The sequence below is a fragment of the Ranitomeya imitator genome, chromosome 5 (genome assembly GCF_032444005.1).
Source record: "Ranitomeya imitator isolate aRanImi1 chromosome 5, aRanImi1.pri, whole genome shotgun sequence".
NCBI classification, from domain to species: domain Eukaryota; kingdom Metazoa; phylum Chordata; class Amphibia; order Anura; family Dendrobatidae; genus Ranitomeya; species Ranitomeya imitator.
In genome coordinates, this window is record NC_091286.1 from 578,323,522 (window position 1) to 578,344,931 (window position 21,410).

Genomic DNA, 21,410 nt, shown 5'->3' on the forward strand with positions numbered 1-21,410 from the left:
CCTAGCACACAGTACAAGCGTTACCCCTTGGCTTCCGGTCAGACGCTTCTTACCTAGCCAAACCAGATCTTACACTTTGCACTGATGAAGGGTAGTTGCCCAAAGCACAGTGTTCTGGTTTGGCTTTTATCCCAAGTCATGTGACAAGGCTCATTAAAGGGTCGACATTGACTTTTAGCATTGCTACTTCCAATAGGTGGCTCTAGAGTTCTAGTCCTCTTCCTCCCTGAAGAGGCGATTTGCATATTCCATTTCCCACAGAAACACTGCAAGGCCTAAAAGTCTCCTCACGTTGGCATGCCACTCTCCACAAGGAGAAACACTACCCCTTGGATCCCTAGCAAATCTGCGAGATCCATGCAGCAGCAGACCCCCCCAGGTCTTGGACACTTGCTCTACTAGTGCGAGATCAGACACAGCCGAATAATTCTGCGGCACAAGCTGCATGTTCTGCGGTGCATCGTGCTGCAGTTTCACCATATAATTCATCTTGTACTTTGAGCAGGGAACTTTTTTTTTCCTGCATAGGAATGAGGATCCTTCAGCTCTGAGCCATTAACACTGTGCTCTAAATTGCTGCAGATTTAAGGTGCAAAATCCACTGCGCATCCTCCACATGTTAACATACCCCAAGGGGAAAATACAGAGAAGTGTATGCTCACAGCAGGGGTCTGCAGAGGTGGAAGTCTGCCCTGTTACACCACAGCATATCCACTGCATGCACAGCTCCGACATGATCAGTCTGAACGGGTGATTTACGTTGATGTGCGGGTGATGCGGTGACACTTACGTCATTGCCGTGTTTCTGGAGGAATTCTATTTCTTGCTGAGTAAACGTGGTCATAGAGATTGACTTCACTCGGTGGGGTGGGTTCAATCCGCGCCTGCGAGAGATCAAAAGAAAGACCCATTAGGAAAAGGAAAGATGGCTCAATTAGAGAAAATTCCTACTGGAGTCTCCTAAAAATACATTTGTTGCCATTAATATACATATTCATGTAGGCTAAACACAGGTTGCTTCATTTTTTTTGTTTTATCTTTTTTGTGACTATACATATGCGGTAAAAAAAAATAAAATCCTGAAGTTAGTTAAATTTTAACAGTCAGTAAGCTGAAATATTTTTCTATAGCTCCCTTATAAGCTTTGCTGTTTAGACTAGGGCAGAGATAGCAGAGGAAGGGCAGCTTCATGACAGCTCTATGGCATTTCTGGCGGCCTACGCGAGGCAGGATAGCAACATAACACACGGATAAGACACAACAACAGTATCACTGTGCTCGATTGGCAGCAAACTCGCCTGACCTTAACCCCATAGAGAATCTATTGGGTATTGTCAAGAGGAAGATGAGAGACACCAGACCCAACAATGCAGACGAGCTGAAGGCTACTATCAAAGCAACCTGGGCTTCCATAACACCTCAGCAGCACCACAGGCTGATCACCTCCATGCCACGCCGCATTCATGCAGTAATTGATGCAAAATGAACCACGACCAAGTATTGAGTGCATTTACAAGCATACAATTCAGTAGGCCAACATTTTGGGTTTTCATTGGCTGAAAGCCATAATCATCATTAACATAAATAAGCACTTGAAATAGATCACTCTGCGTTTTATGACTATATAATATATGGAGTTTCACTTTTTGTATTGAAGAACTGTAATATTAACTTTCTGAGGATATTCTAATTTTGTGAGAAGAACCTGTAACTGATGGGGTCCAACCTCTGGAATTTCCACTGATCATGAAAATAAAGGGGCAGCAGTGCACCCCAATCTACAACTTCTCTCCACAGTGGCGCTTGCAGTAGGCCAGCTAAGTAAGGAACTGCAGACAGTCACATGCACAATAATAGGACCACATAGCAGGTCCCTGCACAGCTGACGGTGGGAGCACCACTGTACGGGGTGTGGAAAGCGGGCGAGAGGGGGCTAAGAGGACGCACCACTAAACCAGCACTGCTGCCCCCAATTCTCTGAATCAGAATGGATAGCATATCCTAATAATAGGTCATCACTTTATATAAACAAGCATACCCCTTTTAGAACATAAAACAGGAATACATAAAACATTCATTATAATGGAATGGCATTGCATTGCATTGCGGCAATTACCAGGAAAAACTGATTTTCTTGCAATTTGAGGAGCATACTTGCCATGTAGCCTGGTCAAATGCCAAGGAGACAGAAAAGCAGCGCAGTACCCAGACGCAGTACACCTGAATGATGAGTATTACATTCTAGGGCCTGTCATATCCACATTATATAGTTAATAGACATGCTGTTACAGCGCGCCTTCTCTGGGTGACACCGATAACAGCACTTCTACACGCTGGCAGATCGGATATCAGTGTAGTGTTACGGGTGCATGCACCTTGCAGCATGTGGCTGGGCCGTACTGTAGGGCGAGCAGGAATAGCAGATGTGGGCGAGTGATACCCAGGACAGCTGGCACACTCTCAGAACATTAGCCGACACTATATTACTGTCATCACTATGCATTGGCTTCTTCAATCAAAAGGGAACATTGTTATAGAAGGAAAATGAAAAAAACATTTTCTGGGCAGCTACTGTGGAAATGTATAGCGATAAGCGAATATGCTCGCCGCACCTTGGCCCAGTAGCCACAGCAATATTCCATGGCTGTAGGAAGGGAGCGCTGTGAATCGCATTCTACCTGCTGGGATCTCTGGTGCCTTTTCTGATTTTTAGGCCTAATGCGAGGTCATCGGGGCTGCTGGTAGGAGGCAGTCTGCACGAGTCCGGTGATCATGGAATACTGGCATGGTCGCTGGATCAGGGTCCTGCAAACTGATTCATTCATCACTATCTGGACAGTGGGGAAAATAAGTACAGTATGTGATACACTGCTGATTTTGCACGTTTTCTCCACCTACAAAGAATGGAGAAGTCTAATTTTTATCGTAGGCACGCTTCACCTGGGAGAGACAGAATCTAAAAATAAAACCAGAAAATCACATTGTGCGATTTTTACATAATTAATGTGCAATTTATTGCATGAAATAAGTATCTGATCATCTATCAAGCAGCAAGAATTCTGTCTCTCACAGACCTGTTAGTTCTTCTTTAAGAAGCCTCCTACTCTGCACTCATTACCTGTATTAATTGCACCTGTTTGAACTCGTTACCTATCCACACAATCAAATACATTACAACCTCTCCACAATGGCCAAGACCAAAGAGCTATCGAAAGACACCAGGGACAAAGTTGTAGACATGCACAAGGCTGGGATGGGCTACAGGACAATAGGCAAGCAGCTTGGTGAGAAGGCAACAACTGTTGGCACAATTATTAGAAAATGGAAGAAACACAAGAGGACTGACATTCTTCATCGGTCTGGGGCTCCATGCAAGATCTCGCCTCATGGGGTAAGGATGATGCTGTGAAAGGTCAGGAATCAGCCAAGAACTACATGAGGGAATCTGGTCAACGACCTTTGGAGAGATGAGACCACAATCTCCAACATTACCGTTAGTAACACACTACACAGTCATGGACTAAAATCTTGCAGGGCACGCAAGGTCCCCCTGCTCACACCAGCACAGCCTCAGGCACGCTTGAAGTTCGCCAATGACCATCTGGATGATCCACAGGAGGCATGGAAAAAGGGTCATGTGATCAAGTGAGACCAAAGTAGAACTTTTCGGTATCAATTCCACTGGCCATGTTTAGAGAAAGAAGAAGGGATTTGTACACCACCAAGAACAACATCCCAACCGTGAAGCATGATGGGGGAAACATTTCGGGAGTGCTTTTTTGCAAAGGGGACAGGACAACGGAACCGTATTGAAGGAAGGTTGGATGGGGTCATGTATCGCAAGATTTTGGTCAACAACCTCCTTACCTCAGTAAAAGCATTGAAGATGGGTCATGGCTGGGTCTTCCAGCATGACAATGACCAAAAAAACACACAGCCAGGGCAACTAGGGAGCAGCTCCGTAAGAAGCATTTCAAGGTCCTGGAGTGGCCTAGACAGTCTCCAGATCTGAACCCAATAGAAAATCTTTGCAGGGAGATGAAACTCAATGTTGCTCAGCAACAGCCCCAAAACCTGAAAGATCTGTATGGAGGAGTGGGCCAAAATCGCTGCTGCAGTGTGTGCAAACTTGGTCAAGAACTACAGGAAACGTCTGTCCTATGTAATAAAATGCAAATTAAGTAAAAGTCATACAATGTGGTTTTTTGAATTTTTTTTTTTTTATGACTGTGTCTCACAGTTGAACTGTACCTACAATAAAAATTATAGCTCTCTCCATTCTTTGAAGGTGGGAAAACTTGCAAAATCGGCAGTATATCAAATATTTATCCTGACATGTGACCTTCCCACTTATGAATGTAGTGCAGGTCATGTGACAGTCTACACCGATTCTAATATCAAGCCTAGAGCAAGCGTGACATTTACATTAGGAGAGTCGCAGGGAAGAAAAACAGAACAAGGGACGACGTTTCACAGTGAAGAAACTATGTAAGGAAAAAGAAAAAAGCTTTTACCCTCTCGATCTGGACAATCAGCTCTACATTATAGGGGTTACCTACAATGAGCCCCATGGACTAAATGGAGGAGTAACTCATGAAGTGCAGCTCCCATCATAATCCTTCTTACCAAAGTCATGTGAAGGTGAGGAAACGTTCTTATTGGGAACACTACTAGGTATTTGCATTTACCATGAAATCACAATTTTGAAGTATCTTTTCCTACAACTCCGCACTGTCATTTCTGCTGCCATTCCCATGCCAGAATAGCAGCGGGGGCACCGCCAGACTAGCAGCGGGGACACCGCCAGACTAGCAGCGGGGACACCGCCAGACTAGCAGCGGGGACACCGCCAGACTAGCAGCGGGGACACCTCACACTGCTAACACTCAGTTGTTAGTCTCTGCATATATTTCTAGGTGGAATAACAAAGGAACATCACTATAAAGATTTCTGAGGCTATGTGCACATGTTACGGATTTCTGTGCGGATTTCTCCGCTCAGTTTTTTAAAAATCCGCAGGTAAAATGCACTGTGTTTTACCCGCAGATTTCCAGCGTTTTTTGTGTGGATTTCACCTGCGTTTTACCCCCTGCGGATTCCTATAAAGTAACAGGTGTAAAATGCTGCGGATTCCGCACAAAGAATTGACATGCTGCAGAAATTACAACGCAGTGCTTCCGCACAGTATTTTACGCAGCATGTGCACTGCAGATTTTGTTTTCCATAGGTTACATGGTGCTGTAAACCAGATGGAAAACTGCTGCGAATCCGCAGCGGCCAATCCACTGCAGATCCGCAGGCAAATCCGCAAGGTGTGCACATACCCTAAGAAAAGATACATATTAACATTTATTCAATTTTTTTTTACAAATATTTACTAAAAACAAGCAAGTGAGGAAAAGTGATGGTCCTCTTAAGAATTAAACTCCTATACTAAAGATAATTTAGAGACCATAATTTAGAGCCCATTTACAGCGGCTGATTCCTGGACAGTAATGATCACCGACTGCCTGTACTCCAGTGGTTCGGCACTCCGTCCTGAAGAACAATGATGGGGGCAGAACGACCACAGTGTAGGTTAGAAGATGATTTTTATGCAGAATAAAAACCAAGTCGCCTCACCGGTTTACCCGTCAGATAATCAGAAACAAGGGTTCTTACAAAAGCTCACTTGCCATTTATCTGCTCCTCTTAAAGGGCCAGTCTACCTTTACCGGTAGAAGAATGTCAATAACATACCACGAGACCCAAGGAATTTTAAACAAATCCATCAGCAGAATTTGGCAGTCTGAATCCAGCGTGTCTGCGGCTAGGTGTACACACAGAAGTTTGCTACCCCTGCAGCCCAGATCTCCCACATCTAGGTGGTCAGATCTACAATTACCCCATTGCCCTTGGTATCTTCACCGAAGCAGGACATCTTCACAGCTGCAGTCCGGGAGCACTAGCTGTTCTCACAATCTCAGCATCACATCGAGGGTCTCCAGACCAGACAGACCCTTGGGATCTGATTTTCTGAGTGTTTGCACCAATACTCTTGTTCAAGACTTCTAGTTTATGTTCAGTAGTGATCTCCCATGGAGATCATTGTGTAATCACACAGGACATACTGTATGCAGGATCCGGATTTAAAGCCCTTATCACACAATTTGGCAGTAGCACCAGAGAACGGCAAGTGGATGCTTGTCTGTAAGTTTCACATGTATTCTTGGTGCTATAGACAAGACGAGGCAAAAGAGGTGATAAAAAGCTGCGCCTCTATTCACACACAGTAACTATTTATACATGGATGTACCAAATACCAGAATTTTTGTAACATTTTAACACATCACAGAGCAGTAACTAAACCTGCATCGGCGCTGCCTCCGTGACTGAAGCCTGAACACTACCAGGGGGGTGGGCACAATGAAGTTAATTTCTCCTGGCAGCGGGGGTCTAAGTGCAGGCGCCAAGCAGAACGCTATTAACATGCAGATTAACCCCATGTCTGCAGGTTAATAGCGTTTTTCCCTTTAATATGCTCACCTATAGCTGCTCCCTCCAGTGTCCTGCTCCACTCTGCTCCTCTTCTCAGTGATGTCACCACTCTACAGACTCTCGGGGTCACGCTACACTCTCCGCCACCCGGATCGGCTTTAATTTAAGTCTATGGAGAATCAGAACGAGGTGCCATAGACTAACAATGTTTGTAAGAGAGACTTCCAGCTCACGCACACACCATAGTCACCCAGAGAGTAAAGTGCGGAGACGTCACTCAGAAGAGGACCAGAACGGCTCCGGATCCTGGAGAAGCTGGCAGTAGGCGAGTATATAACACACTGACACTACACAACAGGCACATATACAAAGATTTAGTACAAATAAAGCTTCATGGGAGAGATTTTTTAAAGGGATTCTCCACTTTGGTAATCACTGCTTGTGAGAAGCATATCTTAAGCAAATTGCAAGTTTCCCCCCTTGCAGAGACCTAAAGAATTCTTAGTGTTCATCTGTCGTAAAACCAGGGTGTACGTGACTTAGATCGGGAAAGCAGCTACCGTCCACACAGTAGACGCTGTGATCCGGCAAAGCCGCAGAGAGGTCTACATGAGACAGAAGAGGACTGGAGCCACCGTGGAAACTGGGGAAGACAGTGATTGGGGAGTAGTTAAATACATTCTCTAGATTTCATACACAATCAGGAGAGAATAGGAAAGAAAAATTTGGCTGAGACATCTAAAATGTTGAAAAAAAGAAAACGTTAAGTGAAAATATAGACTTAAAAGGGCAATTACAGTGAAAAGTCATCCTGCTCGATTGTGGTTAAACTTGTTTCATGATTATCTAGCAGTGCAAACAGGCTGCAGATCACCTGACCGTCATCGTCCTCGGCAGTACATCATCCTGTGTAAACAGGACTCCACTGCATCTGGCAGCCTATGTGGCCCTAGGGTGGATCGCTTGGTAAGCATCGCTCACTTTGATCTGCCTGTTCATATATAAACGACCACGGATCGGTAAAGTTTACTGATTGCAGTCATATTGTGCCGCCGGTCGGTCCATGTAAACAGACCTTAACGTTGAGTGAGTTGACCTGCAAGTCTCTTGGCAATAGTTCAGGTCACAGGACACTACTGATCTCCCGTTCTCTCCAGAAATGGCTGCTATTGCTTCTCGTTAGCCTATATAAGCATTATAAGGGGCTCGAATTGGAAACAATGGGCTAATATTTGGTAAACTGATTTGCCTTAAAGGGAGTGTCACCAGGTTTTTTTCTACCTTAGAGAGTGGCATGATGTAGGGGAAGAGGCCCTGATTCCAGTGATGTGTGGCTAATGAGGATGCTTGCAGCAGATTAGATAAGATCATGTTTTTCTCTAATGCAGATCTAGCAGTTTTCTGAATACTGAGCTCTGTATATCCCCACCCACACCACTAATTGTCAGCTTTCTGTATACACTGTGCATAGGCAGAAACAATTGGAATGGGGTTATACAGAGCTCAAATATTGAGGGCAGCAGGTATACTTGTCCTTTATCAAAACTACAGCCTGAAATCAGGGTCTCTAGCATTATTCTGCTTTTAGACTAGGTGAAATAAATCTGGTGACAGGTTCCCTTTAAGTAATGGCAGGCTAATGGGAAATGTTGAAATGTGATGTAACAGAGGATATGAAAGCAAAAACTCATCTAGTGACAATTTTACAAAAAAAAAAGCCTTTCTACAACTTCCCACTTTGTCTGCACGTGGTGAGAGGAGGAAGCGGTGGGTTTTCGTCAGAGGACACAGATGTCGCGTTTACCCACAGAAGGCGGCAGTAATACTCAATGCTCGGCCCCCAATAAGGCCAGCAATGAAGTACAAGAAACTCTTCCTCTGCAAAATAGACTCCATGAGCTTTGTGCATACTGGTAAAATTATTATTTTTTTGTGCTGTTGGAACACAAGGGTTGTAGCTTGTATTTCTTGGCCGGAAAAATAATGTCCATATCTGAAGCGCAGCTATTTCAATGCAGGTGCGTGCGCGGCTTACAACTATGGGACCACCTAATGATGGCGATGCAAGGTGCCATAGGCAGAAGAGTTGCTGTAACAAGCTAACAGCAGGCCGGTGTAGCTCCCCGATATGCATGGAGAGACGGTCAGGCCCCACTGGACTCCACAAACCCTCTAACTGTGCCGACATCTTATTCTACACACCCAACACCAGTGCGGCTTATGCCCATGTACCGTGCTGTGTACAGACCAGCGCCATCACAGCTGCTCATAGAAGAGTCGGCTTGTTCCTCCGCACAGGACTAAGCTATTATTCTAGTGATGAGCGAGCATGCTCGGAAAACATCACAGTGTCTTCGGCGTGCTCGAATAACATTGCTCCAGTCCAGGCGCTGCATATTTTTCAGCGGTTAGACAACCACAACACATGCGGGGATTGCCATTTTATCACACCTCGGTGAATCCATATCCTGGCACAGAAAACAGACTCAGATCTCAACTCCAAGCTGTGATTATTTACAGTCACTTATTGCTCTGTTGTCAAAGCACTCAATATTATAAGTACACACATGAGGTATCTAAAGGTACCGTCACACTGGACGATATCGCTAGCGATCCGTGACGTTGCAGCGTCCTGGCTAGCGATATCGTCCAGTGTGACAGGCAGCAGCGATCAGGCCCCTGCTGGGAGATCGCTGGTCGGGGCAGAAAGTCCAGGACTTTAAGGTACCGTCACACTAGACGATATCGCTAGCGATCCGTGACGTTGCAGCGTCCTGGCTAGCAATATCGTCCAGTGTGACAGGCAGCAGCGATCAGAATCCTGCTGTGATGTCGCTGGTCGGGGAAGAAAGTCCAGAACTTTGTTTCGTCGCTGGATCTCCCGCTGAATCGGCGTGTGTGACGCCGATTCAGCGATGTATTCGCTGGTAACCAGGGTAAACATCGGGTTACTAAGCGCAGGGCCGCACTTAGAAACCCGATGTTTACCCTGGTTACCATCGTTAAAGTAAAAAAAACAAACGCTACATACTTACCTACCGCTGTCTGTCCCCCGGCGCTGGGCTTCTCTGCTCTGGCTGTGAGCGCCGGCCAGCCGGAAAGCAGAGCGGTGACGTCACCGCTCTGCTTTCCGGCCGCTGTGCTCACAGCCAGAGCAGAGAATTACACCGGTCAAACTCAAGGATCACAAGGTTGTATAAAACATGGAAGCCCCAGGTCACCTCTGCATTTATGGGTTTCTATTCTGTTACAACAGCAATAAAAGAACAATAAAGAGCCATGATCAAACATCGGACATCCTCTAACCGATATGCCAGATAGGTATGCTGCCCGGGAGGAGGCCTTTATAGTGTACACACTGTATATACAGGGCACACGAGGAGGCCTTTATAGTGTACGCACTGTATATACGGTGCCCGGGAGGAGGCCTTTATAGTGTACGCACTGTATATACGGTGCACGGGAGGAGGCCTTTATAGTGTACGCACTGTATATACGGTGCACGGGAGGAGGCCTTTATAGTGTACGCACTGTATATACGGTGCACGGGAGGAGGCCTTTATAGTGTACGCACTGTATATACGGTGCACGGGAGGAGGCCTTTATAGTGTACGCACTGTATATACAGGGCACACGAGGAGGCCTTTATAGTGTACGCACTGTATATACGGTGCACGGGAGGAGGCCTTTATAGTGTACGCACTGTATATACAGGGCACACGAGGAGGCCTTTATAGTGTACGCACTGTATATACGGTGCACGGGAGGAGGCCTTTATAGTGTACGCACTGTATATACGGTGCCCGGGAGGAGGCCTTTATAGTGTACGCACTGTATATACGGTGCACGGGAGGAGGCCTTTATAGTGTACGCACTGTATATACGGTGCACGGGAGGAGGCCTTTATAGTGTACGCACTGTATATACGGGGCACACGAGGAGGCCTTTATAGTGTACGCACTGTATATACGGGGCACACGAGGAGGCCTTTATAGTGTACGCACTGTATATACGGTGCACGGGAGGAGGCCTTTATAGTGTACGCACTGTATATACGGTGCCCGGGAGGAGGCCTTTATAGTGTACGCACTGTATATACGGTGCACGGGAGGAGGCCTTTATAGTGTACGCACTGTATATACGGTGCCCGGGAGGAGGCCTTTATAGTGTACACACTGTATATACAGGGCACACGAGGAGGCCTTTATAGTGTACGCACTGTATATACGGTGCCCGGGAGGAGGCCTTTATAGTGTACGCACTGTATATACGGTGCACGGGAGGAGGCCTTTATAGTGTACGCACTGTATATACGGTGCACGGGAGGAGGCCTTTATAGTGTACGCACTGTATATACGGTGCACGGGAGGAGGCCTTTATAGTGTACGCACTGTATATACGGTGCACGGGAGGAGGCCTTTATAGTGTACGCACTGTATATACAGGGCACACGAGGAGGCCTTTATAGTGTACGCACTGTATATACGGTGCACGGGAGGAGGCCTTTATAGTGTACGCACTGTATATACAGGGCACACGAGGAGGCCTTTATAGTGTACGCACTGTATATACGGTGCACGGGAGGAGGCCTTTATAGTGTACGCACTGTATATACGGTGCCCGGGAGGAGGCCTTTATAGTGTACGCACTGTATATACGGTGCACGGGAGGAGGCCTTTATAGTGTACGCACTGTATATACGGTGCACGGGAGGAGGCCTTTATAGTGTACGCACTGTATATACGGGGCACACGAGGAGGCCTTTATAGTGTACGCACTGTATATACGGGGCACACGAGGAGGCCTTTATAGTGTACGCACTGTATATACGGTGCACGGGAGGAGGCCTTTATAGTGTACGCACTGTATATACGGTGCCCGGGAGGAGGCCTTTATAGTGTACGCACTGTATATACGGTGCACGGGAGGAGGCCTTTATAGTGTACGCACTGTATATACGGTGCACGGGAGGAGGCCTTTATAGTGTACGCACTGTATATACGGTGCACGGGAGGAGGCCTTTATAGTGTACGCACTGTATATACAGGGCACACGAGGAGGCCTTTATAGTGTACGCACTGTATATACGGTGCACGGGAGGAGGCCTTTATAGTGTACGCACTGTATATACGGTGCCCGGGAGGAGGCCTTTATAGTGTACGCACTGTATATACGGTGCACGGGAGGAGGCCTTTATAGTGTACGCACTGTATATACGGGGCACGGGAGGAGGCCTTTATAGTGTACGCACTGTATATACGGTGCACGGGAGGAGGCCTTTATAGTGTACGCACTGTATATACGGGGCACGGGAGGAGGCCTTTATAGTGTACGCACTGTATATACGGTGCCCGGGAGGAGGCCTTTATAGTGTACGCACTGTATATACGGTGCACGGGAGGAGGCCTTTATAGTGTACGCACTGTATATACGGTGCACGGGAGGAGGCCTTTATAGTGTACGCACTGTATATACGGTGCACGGGAGGAGGCCTTTATAGTGTACGCACTGTATATACGGTGCCCGGGAGGAGGCCTTTATAGTGTACGCACTGTATATACGGTGCACGGGAGGAGGCCTTTATAGTGTACGCACTGTATATACGGTGCACGGGAGGAGGCCTTTATAGTGTACGCACTGTATATACGGTGCACGGGAGGAGGCCTTTATAGTGTACGCACTGTATATACAGGGCACACGAGGAGGCCTTTATAGTGTACGCACTGTATATACGGTGCACGGGAGGAGGCCTTTATAGTGTACGCACTGTATATACGGTGCCCGGGAGGAGGCCTTTATAGTGTACGCACTGTATATACGGTGCACGGGAGGAGGCCTTTATAGTGTACGCACTGTATATACGGGGCACGGGAGGAGGCCTTTATAGTGTACGCACTGTATATACGGTGCACGGGAGGAGGCCTTTATAGTGTACGCACTGTATATACGGGGCACGGGAGGAGGCCTTTATAGTGTACGCACTGTATATACGGTGCCCGGGAGGAGGCCTTTATAGTGTACGCACTGTATATACGGTGCACGGGAGGAGGCCTTTATAGTGTACGCACTGTATATACGGGGCACGGGAGGAGGCCTTTATAGTGTATGTATGTGGAAGGTCTATATATATATATATATATATATATATATATATATATATATATATATATATATATATATATATATATATATATATATATATATAGTATGGTCTCCGCAAGAGTAATTGACATGCTGCGATCCTGAAAGACACGCTGCATTGCATGTCAGTTTCTGCGGGTGATCCACAGGCGACTTTGCACACATAGAAATCCCATCCACTATGCTGTAACATCTGGCGTCTGTGGCGTTGACACTGCAAACCCACAGCTATTACCAATTGTGGGCACGCACCCTAAAGTTTACGGTCACCTTTTGTCTAACCACCTTGTGCTCTATGTACTACAGCTTCTTTACAAATTGCAGCATATTTTAGTACCATAAATCCGAACAGAAGATTTGAAGCAAATCTGCTCTGCGTTCATTTTCGCTAAGGCCGGGGTCACACTTGTGTGTGCAATGCGAGTCTCTCGCCTAAATACCCGGCACTGGCGGCGGCGGCACTCGGGAGCGGAGCGTTCAGCTGCATACACATACATGCAGCTGCACACTGTGTGACCCCGGCCTAACACTGAGTAGTATAGTCCCACACCCAGCATGGGGGAGTCAGGGGGCTGCAGACAGTCATTGGGCTGCTTTACAACAGTCAATCAGGGAGATTTATCAAAACTGGTGCAATAAAATGGAAGTATCGTCGTCGCCCAATCAAATTTAAGAAATGAGAGAGGGGGATCCAGTTTTCATATTGCTGGGCAATTACAATGAACCAGCTCTAGGGACTTTATGCAATTGGGGCAGAGGGGCTCACAATCTAATTTCCCTACATCTAACCACATATTTTGCTAGAACTAATTTTGTAAGTAGTCGATTAACCCATTAATATACTTGTGTGGGAAGAATCCGTGAAAACCAATTCTAATAGCTAATAAGGCCCCGGCAGAGGACTTGTAATGTCTATCAGCAGGTTGGGTATTTGTGGGACAGACAAGTGGACAGGGAGAGGACGCACAGCAGGCGAATGCCCAGCAATACACCAGGCACGGAATAGTGGAGAAGCCCAGTTGACTTACACGTCTGTGTGGGAGTATGCCCGCTGGCATTGCCAGGAATGATCTGCACATGCAAGAAAATGTGCCGGAGACGGCTGCCAGCAGCTCTACAAGCATAAATCTGCCTGCTCCAGGTGCACCCAGCCACTGCCGAGCTACAGAGGTGAGAGACCCCGAAACCTCCAGCAGAGGGGACGCCAGCGCACCACACACTCCCCCAGTACAGCTGCTGCTTTATGTGCAGCCATCAGGACTTCTGATGTCATTTTAGGGCGTGAGATCGCTTGCTGGCACTTGTAGTACACAAGTCATAATGGGCCCACATCGTAGAAGAGGAGATGGGCTAAATCCCTTGTTTATCAGGTCAAAACTGAAAAGTAACGCATTGCTATAATGAACATCCAGAGTTGTTTGGGTGTAACCTACCAGTAACACTACATCATGCTGAAGGATTCCAAGCTAAACAGACTTTCCAAAAAACATTTAAAGAATTAAGGAAAAAAAAAAAAAAAAAAAAAAGTCAGATGACCGACAAAACTCAGCCTGAGTCTCTGCACCCGGTTACTCAAATACCAAGTCCCCCGCCGGTAATGTACCGTGAGGTCAGGCTCACACGGGGCCATGCACGTCATGGAAAACTTATATACGGTACCTTCTTCGGGTGAAGGGGCCATCTTGTTTCAGCCTCTTTTTAAAGATGTATCCATAATGGTTCTCTAGCACCAAATTTTCCATTTCAAAACGTAACAAAAACATCAGGGCCTGAGAGGTAGGTCCAAAAATAAAAAAATTAAAAACAGTCCCAAAATGACCAGAAGTGTCTAACCCTCCAGGTGTGGGCATGACCCAGCTGTCCGCCTGGCAGTGTCCATTTGTTACGGAGAAATTTCTATTTCTAGATAGGAGTATGAGGCCGCATGTAGCCAAAACAACGCCTGCCAACTGGTTCCTAACGCCTACCTAGAAAACGCCATCACTTTGTTCTGCCATTTCTCTAGCACGCTACCTCTGGGCTAAGGTTTGTTCAGACATGATTGTCCTCCGTGTGCCGTCCATTTTCGGGGAGCCACAGAGGGGGTGCACAAGTAAAACCGATATCATGCAGAAGGTAAACTATAAGGTTGCACCATGAATTGCTAAGAATGACGACTCTAGAACATTTGTGCACTCCTACTCCCATCAGCCACAGGTTTTTTAAGTCCTTAGCTAGTCCATTCCTGCCCCATAAATTGTGGGCTTTTTGCCCAGGAAAGGTAAGATATCAGGACAGGGACCCAACTTTGAAGGACGCCTTGACTTGGCAGTTGGGCTCACATATATAGGTCAATCTATGCGCCAAGAACCTTTTTTACTGTAATTTATGACAGCAATTTTGCAGATTAATATTTCCTATATACATTATATAGCGTTTCCCCCATTTTATATGGCAGTATTACAGTTTCAATATTCCACAGTATTCACTCTTCGCAATTTGTGATGCAACCTTATAGCTTTTTATAGTTCTGTTTTTGGTTGGCACCTGTTCACACTAGCTTAGATGTGCTGGTCATTTTTCGAAATCACTGAACAGGAGTCCAGTGGGCGGTCCTGCTCAATCTGTCTATATATGAGGAACAGTAGTGTCCGCCCTTTCCTATCCCTTTATGACCCAGTCCTAGTTTTGGCTGAGAAATCTCAATAGATAAAATGTGCCCGGTTATCAGAGAATAACTATGTGGAATCTCCATGTCTGCTCGGCTCTTTTTAACTCTATACCATACTGTCTCCAGACACCATTTTTCACCTGACCTGTTCTCTTCCCTAAGCCGCCTAAACAAAGCATAAGAATGAATCCAGACCGCCAGGGGTTTCGGAAATTTGTGCAGCTGTAAATCTATGCCACCCATCTGGAGGCGGTTGTTTTGGGGGCAACTAGTACACAGCTTTCTGCAAGCCCATCAGATAAATGGGACAATTGCAGATTTACCCTTTATAGGATCATGTTTATGACCATAAGAAAAAAAACCAAACACTTAGAGTCTCTTCTGTTTACAGCTTCATGTCTGTGGCCGCCAGGCTTGTAATATACGGAAGGTGTAAGTAACTGCAGATGGGTCTCAGCCCCGGAGGAATATACATTGTAAGGAACCGGAACTGGTATCGCTGGAATTCCCAGGTCTCACAACCGTACTGGGAGGGGGCATTGTAGGAAATCTGCAGAAAGGAGTATGCTAATCGTATAGATTGGTGGATAGGGCAGCTGAGGGCACAGCTATGTGACTAGCACGGGGCTAAATATTAACAGAGAAAACATGGAATGTGTTTACATCAATACAACCTGTTCGGCAGGACCGTCAGGGCGGCTATCCTCAACGCAGCAGAACAATGTAAGAGACATTTACTCCACAGCTGGTCCGTAAGGAAGGGCGCAGTCAGACGTATAAATGGCGCAGAGATAGGAAGGCAGCGCGCGGACTGGCCGACTGCTCTACTAGCCAGAGCGTGACAGCTGTAACTGTGGGCAGAGCCGCCGGACAGTCCGTGCACTGCGCTCTGATCTCAGCCCATTTTATATGGCCGTGTGACTGCGCCCTTACCGATAGATACTGAAACAGCCAAAGCCTGCTCGTTCTGACCGCACTCAGCACATTGCTACAATCAGGAACAGTAATATGCCTAGACAACCACAGGAATGGCTTTTACACGCCAGTCACCAGCAGTGTGCGCTGGAGTAAAGATGCAATAAATTCATTACAAGGCACGAGAGTCTTCGTGACCTTGGCACTTTATCAGCTGCCGAGCACCAACGCAAAAAACGGACTCTACTCAGGGACTGGAGAATGGGTGTCGTAATGGCGGTGGAAGTTGTGGCCTAGTTTATGACGACTTTTGTCAGCCACACTCTGCACTATTGAGTTGGTGTAAAAACACATAATGACAACTACAGGGAGTCGCTCAGACGAGGCCCCGAATATTCTGCGATAACTCTCCCTAGGTAAAAGAAACCTAAACAAAACAACCTGCTCCTTTAAACCTGGAAACTCCCACGTTGGAGCGATGAGGTGGGCGCCAGTTACTTCCACCAAATTTTTTTTTTTTTTTTAAATTGCCCATATAAATCTAAAACTTCTCAAAAAGAAGCTGAAGAGATAAAATTTAACAGAAAATTCATGATGTGAATGGAAAATGCATGATTTGTGTAAAAAACCCAAAATCGATCGTCGGATTCAATCATTTCACCTCACGTTTCATACGTTTTTCGCCGGATCCATCGCTGGCCGTTTTTTTGCTACACAGAAAAAAAAAAAAACACATTCCTATGTCAGTTTTCTCCGGCTGCTGGAAAAATAATTTTCAATGGATCCGGCAAAAAAACGGATGAAACGTGAGGACATCTGTCGCAATCCAGCGCTAATACAAGTCTATGAGAAAAAAACAAATCCGGCAGCAACTTCTGCCGGATCCGTTTTTTCAAAAATTTGTCGGATTGTGCCTGACAGCAAAAAACTGATGTGTGAAAGTAGCCCAAGTCTGGCTGGTATATGTCTGGTTTTTGCGTATAGGTTTCCATTGAATATTATCTTTACGGCACCATACGTTGGGAGACATCGATCAGATCGGTAAATCTTCCCGATGTACAGTACACCTCCACAATGCAAGGCGCAGTGTAAAGTCAGCCGAAACATCCCGACAGCATAGGAAGAAAACAATTCCTGGACTACAGAACGTGGCTTGCTGAATGGATGACCTTTCCTCTTATCCTTCCATTGAGGTTTGGCTTCCAAGAGCTAACTTTTCCTTCCCCATCTTCCCTTTATTTCCTGCTTCTCCACGACTTACCAAGCACTTTAATATTACAATCACCATAGCTGGCCAATATTTCTCTTTTTCCCCCACAGCAGGAGGCATTCAGAAAACATTAAACCAGTTAAGGAAGAGTTAACACCGCAATCACTCAAAGATATTTTGCCTAAAAACCAGCCACTGTAGCCGGTGCCAGGAGCAGCCCATCAGTCAGTATTATTAACCATCCACCCAGCACCGCGATCACACCACCGAGTGCCAGCGGGACGCAAACGTGGGGTCTGGATGCCAACTCCGCACATCACAACATGTTGTCAAGGAAAAACAGGATTAAGAGCACGATTGCCAATTAACACCCGGCCGTTTCATGGTACCTAACGAGATGTGGAATCGCAGAAGAAAGACCCCATGAGAAAAACTATTCCCTGCCTGCAGTCTGAGGGGAAGGTAGTGACATTCCCAACCCGCCACCCACAGCTGAAACTAGGAAGCATCGGAGCGTCTACAAAAAGCCAAGATGGTGGGAAAACGGTAATGTTACCAGTATAACCTGGCTGCCACCGCCGGAGCTGCTGCAACCCCCGACCCACTGTTTGTCAGCCCATCAGGGCGCCAGTCAGAGCACCCGGATCTCTGCTTCTCACCTTTTTGGGTTGTCTTTCATTGATCGGTTTTAAAAATAAAATGAATTCTATGCATCTCCATAATTGAGACACTGGCGATAACTGCTGATCCCTCCAATCAGATGAAAAGATCGGACATGTTGAAACAGAACAGGTCCGATCCTTGTTTCTCCGATATTGGCTGCCATAGCTTTTGCATTCCAGACACCAGTGCTGGGCAGAGCAGTTGGGTGAGGTTCACGCTGCGCCTGGGCACTTCGCCTACAGTATTTATTACCCCGACATAATGAAATGTTCCCATAGACCACCACTCAACAGTCTGCATAAAATATATAGGAAATCCATGCATCCTATCCTTTCTTATACATAATGCACAAAACACACAGTATTCTGTATCTCTACTTTACAGTGGGTCCCTTTGGTGTATGGATGCCGAGGCACCGTCCGGACCGTGGCCACTGTCAGTCGCTTACCTCCGGGGTGTGCGTGTCACACAATGCTCACAGACGCAGCGTGCACCTCGTCTAGCTCATACCTTTACATGGGTGGGTGTAACTTACAGAACGGTCGTTCATCGTGAATGTCCAAAGCAAAAGAGGAGAGCAACCGAGTGACGAAAGATCATTTGTTTGATGCCACCCACATTAAAATCAGGGATTGTCAGCAGCACATCATGTAAACTGGATTGTGAGCCTCCACATCGGGCAAAACGGCCGTCTGTAAGCCACAATCAGGATTCAGTGGAGACCCCATCAGACACTTACGGCATATTCTGACAATAAAGCATCACACACTATACCCTATAATGAAGCAGAAAATGCCCTATCCTCTAGTAGATGGCCACTGATTTTAGGAACAGTCGGATAATATTCCTCTATTCACTGCTGCCATACACTAATATGGAGTCTGGGCAGCTCCTCTGTACACGCCGTCCATCCATCTGGACACCTGGCACCACAAACCCCCCAAAGTCTAATTCGTTAGATGACATGTAACTGTTTATTTGAAATACAGAAACAAATAGGAAATCAATATTCAATGCAACATTTACAAAATATAAAAGCCATAGTAGCCGATTGTGGTCCTTGTCCCCTTTGCCCATACGACCACATGTATGCTTGGCCAAACCGTGCATGCACATGTAGGAGTCTAAGGTGAACACGGCCATGGACGCTTTATGAATGTCCTTGTATATTTAATTATGAATGATTACGAGAGTCTACGTGAAGGCAACTCTGCGGCCTGGGGTTAATCAGTTCATCTATAGTCCTGACCTCTGCGCTCAGCTACCTGCCTACATGGAAATCCTGCGCTGTAAAATAATACAAGATGGTGGATTTATAACTCAGTCATCAAGACTAACATGCCTGAAAGATCCACATAGAACATGATACCAATAAAGCTCCTGACACTATAGTGTCCCATTCATTTCAGGCCCAACACTCGGCAAGACAACACGTCACTCATCTGTATACCTCAGCTACCCAGGACAAGGCTGTCACCAGTACAGTCAGGGGCTGGATGATCGGCAACGAGGACACAACTGACCGACCTTAATAGGAGAACGCAGAATCTGGATCCTGGTGGAGGAAAACTACTGGGATGGACTCAACAGAAATACCTGCAGAACTACAAGTCACAATTCTCCAGAAGCTGAGCAGATTCAATGACGATAATAGCCAAGAAGATCTATAGTTGTCAACAGAAACCACTTGGTGATTATGGCCCCCGAGGAAGTGACGCTGCTCAGTGACTGACACGTTCCATGAAGGATATGAAAACCCCCATGACACCTGGCGCCGCTCATCCAAACACAGAAAATACAGCCATGGTCCCCCCAGTATGTACCTACCTAGGAATAACGAATGGACATCCTCATACTGTGTGTACGAGACCGTATATGCAGAGTGTACGAGGGCATGGGCTGACAGCATGTACCAGGTATGAGAACCCATAAGTAATACTGAGAACATCTATCCGTGCACGTATTGAGTATGAGAGCCTGTGTGCAGCCATACAATATGTAGGAAAGTAAAAGCACTTGTATAAAAGGATGAAAACATGAAGGCACAATGTATGAGAACATGTGAAGTATGAGAAGATGCTCCACCAAGACACTGATGATGCAATACAGAGATTATAGTTCTGTGAGGCTATAAGAACATGAGTTATACAATGTGCATGTATGGGAAATGTATTCCATGTATCACATATGTATGTAAATGCTGTATAGTGTGTATGAGAACATGTATTGCTATACTTTGATCGCAATAATGCATTCATGAAACATAGCTATACTGTATGAGAGTGTATATAGAGTAATGGTCACATGTATGTATCCAGCAGGACTAAAGTCCAGCACCCTGTGTATATAGAGTAATGGCCACATGTATGTATCCAGCAGGACAAAAGTCCAGCACCCTGTGTATATAGAGTAATGGCCACATGTATGTATCCAGCAGGACTAAAGTCCAGCACCCTGTGTATATAGAGTAATGGCCACATGTATGTATCCAGCAGGACTAAAGTCCAGCACCCTGTGTATATAGAGTAATGGCCACATGTATGTATCCAGCAGGACTAAAGTCCAGCACCCTGTGTATATAGAGTAATGGCCACATGTATGTATCCAGCAGGACTAAAGTCCAGCACCCTGTGTATATAGAGTAATGGCCACATGTATGTATCCAGCGGGACTAAAGTCCAGCACCCTGTGTATATAGAGTAATGGCCACATGTATGTATCCAGCGGGACTAAAGTCCAGCACCCTGTGTATATAGAGTAATGGCCACATGTATGTATACAGCGGGACTAAAGTCCAGCACCCTGTGTATATAGAGTAATGGCCACATGTATGTATCCAGCAGGACTAAAGTCCAGCACCCTGTGTATATAGAGTAATGGCCACATGTATGTATCCAGCAGGACTAAAGTCCAGCACCCTGTGTATATAGAGTAATGGCCACATGTATGTATCCAGCAGGACTAAAGTCCAGCACCCTGTGTATATAGAGTAATGGCCACATGTATGTATCCAGCAGGACTAAAGGTCCAGCACCCTGTGTATATAGAGTAATGGCCACATGTATGTATCCAGCAGGACTAAAGTCCAGCACCCTGTGTATATAGAGTAATGGTCACATGTATGTATCCAGCAGGACTAAAGTCCAGCACCCTGTGTATATAGAGTAATGGTCACATGTATGTATCCAGCGGGACTAAAGTCCAGCACCCTGTGTATATAGAGTAATGGTCACATGTATGTATCCAGCGGGACTAAAGTCCAGCACCCTGTGTATATAGAGTAATGGTCACATGTATGTATCCAGCGGGACTAAAGTCCAGCACCCTGTATATATAGAGTAATGGTCACATGTA

General features: G+C 46.1%; 1 protein-coding gene and 1 long non-coding RNA gene across 9 annotated transcripts in view; one reads left to right on the plus strand and one right to left on the minus strand.

The window, feature by feature from the left end:
• The window catches only part of LOC138638492 (arf-GAP domain and FG repeat-containing protein 1-like), a 78,375-nt gene that overhangs the window by 47,384 nt on the left and 9,581 nt on the right, over positions 1 to 21,410 (minus strand). For all 8 annotated transcript variants that reach the window (XM_069727829.1, XM_069727827.1, XM_069727830.1 and 5 more), the window contains exon 2: positions 791 to 884. In XM_069727829.1, coding sequence (XP_069583930.1) covers positions 791 to 884 — 94 coding nt within the window. The remainder of the gene's footprint in view (positions 1 to 790; positions 885 to 21,410) is intronic.
• The window catches only part of LOC138638495 (uncharacterized), a 74,387-nt gene continuing 57,517 nt past the window's right edge, over positions 4,541 to 21,410 (plus strand). Inside the window, exon 1 of the long non-coding RNA XR_011312511.1 lies at positions 4,541 to 4,641. This is a non-coding gene — a long non-coding RNA (uncharacterized lncRNA). The remainder of the gene's footprint in view (positions 4,642 to 21,410) is intronic.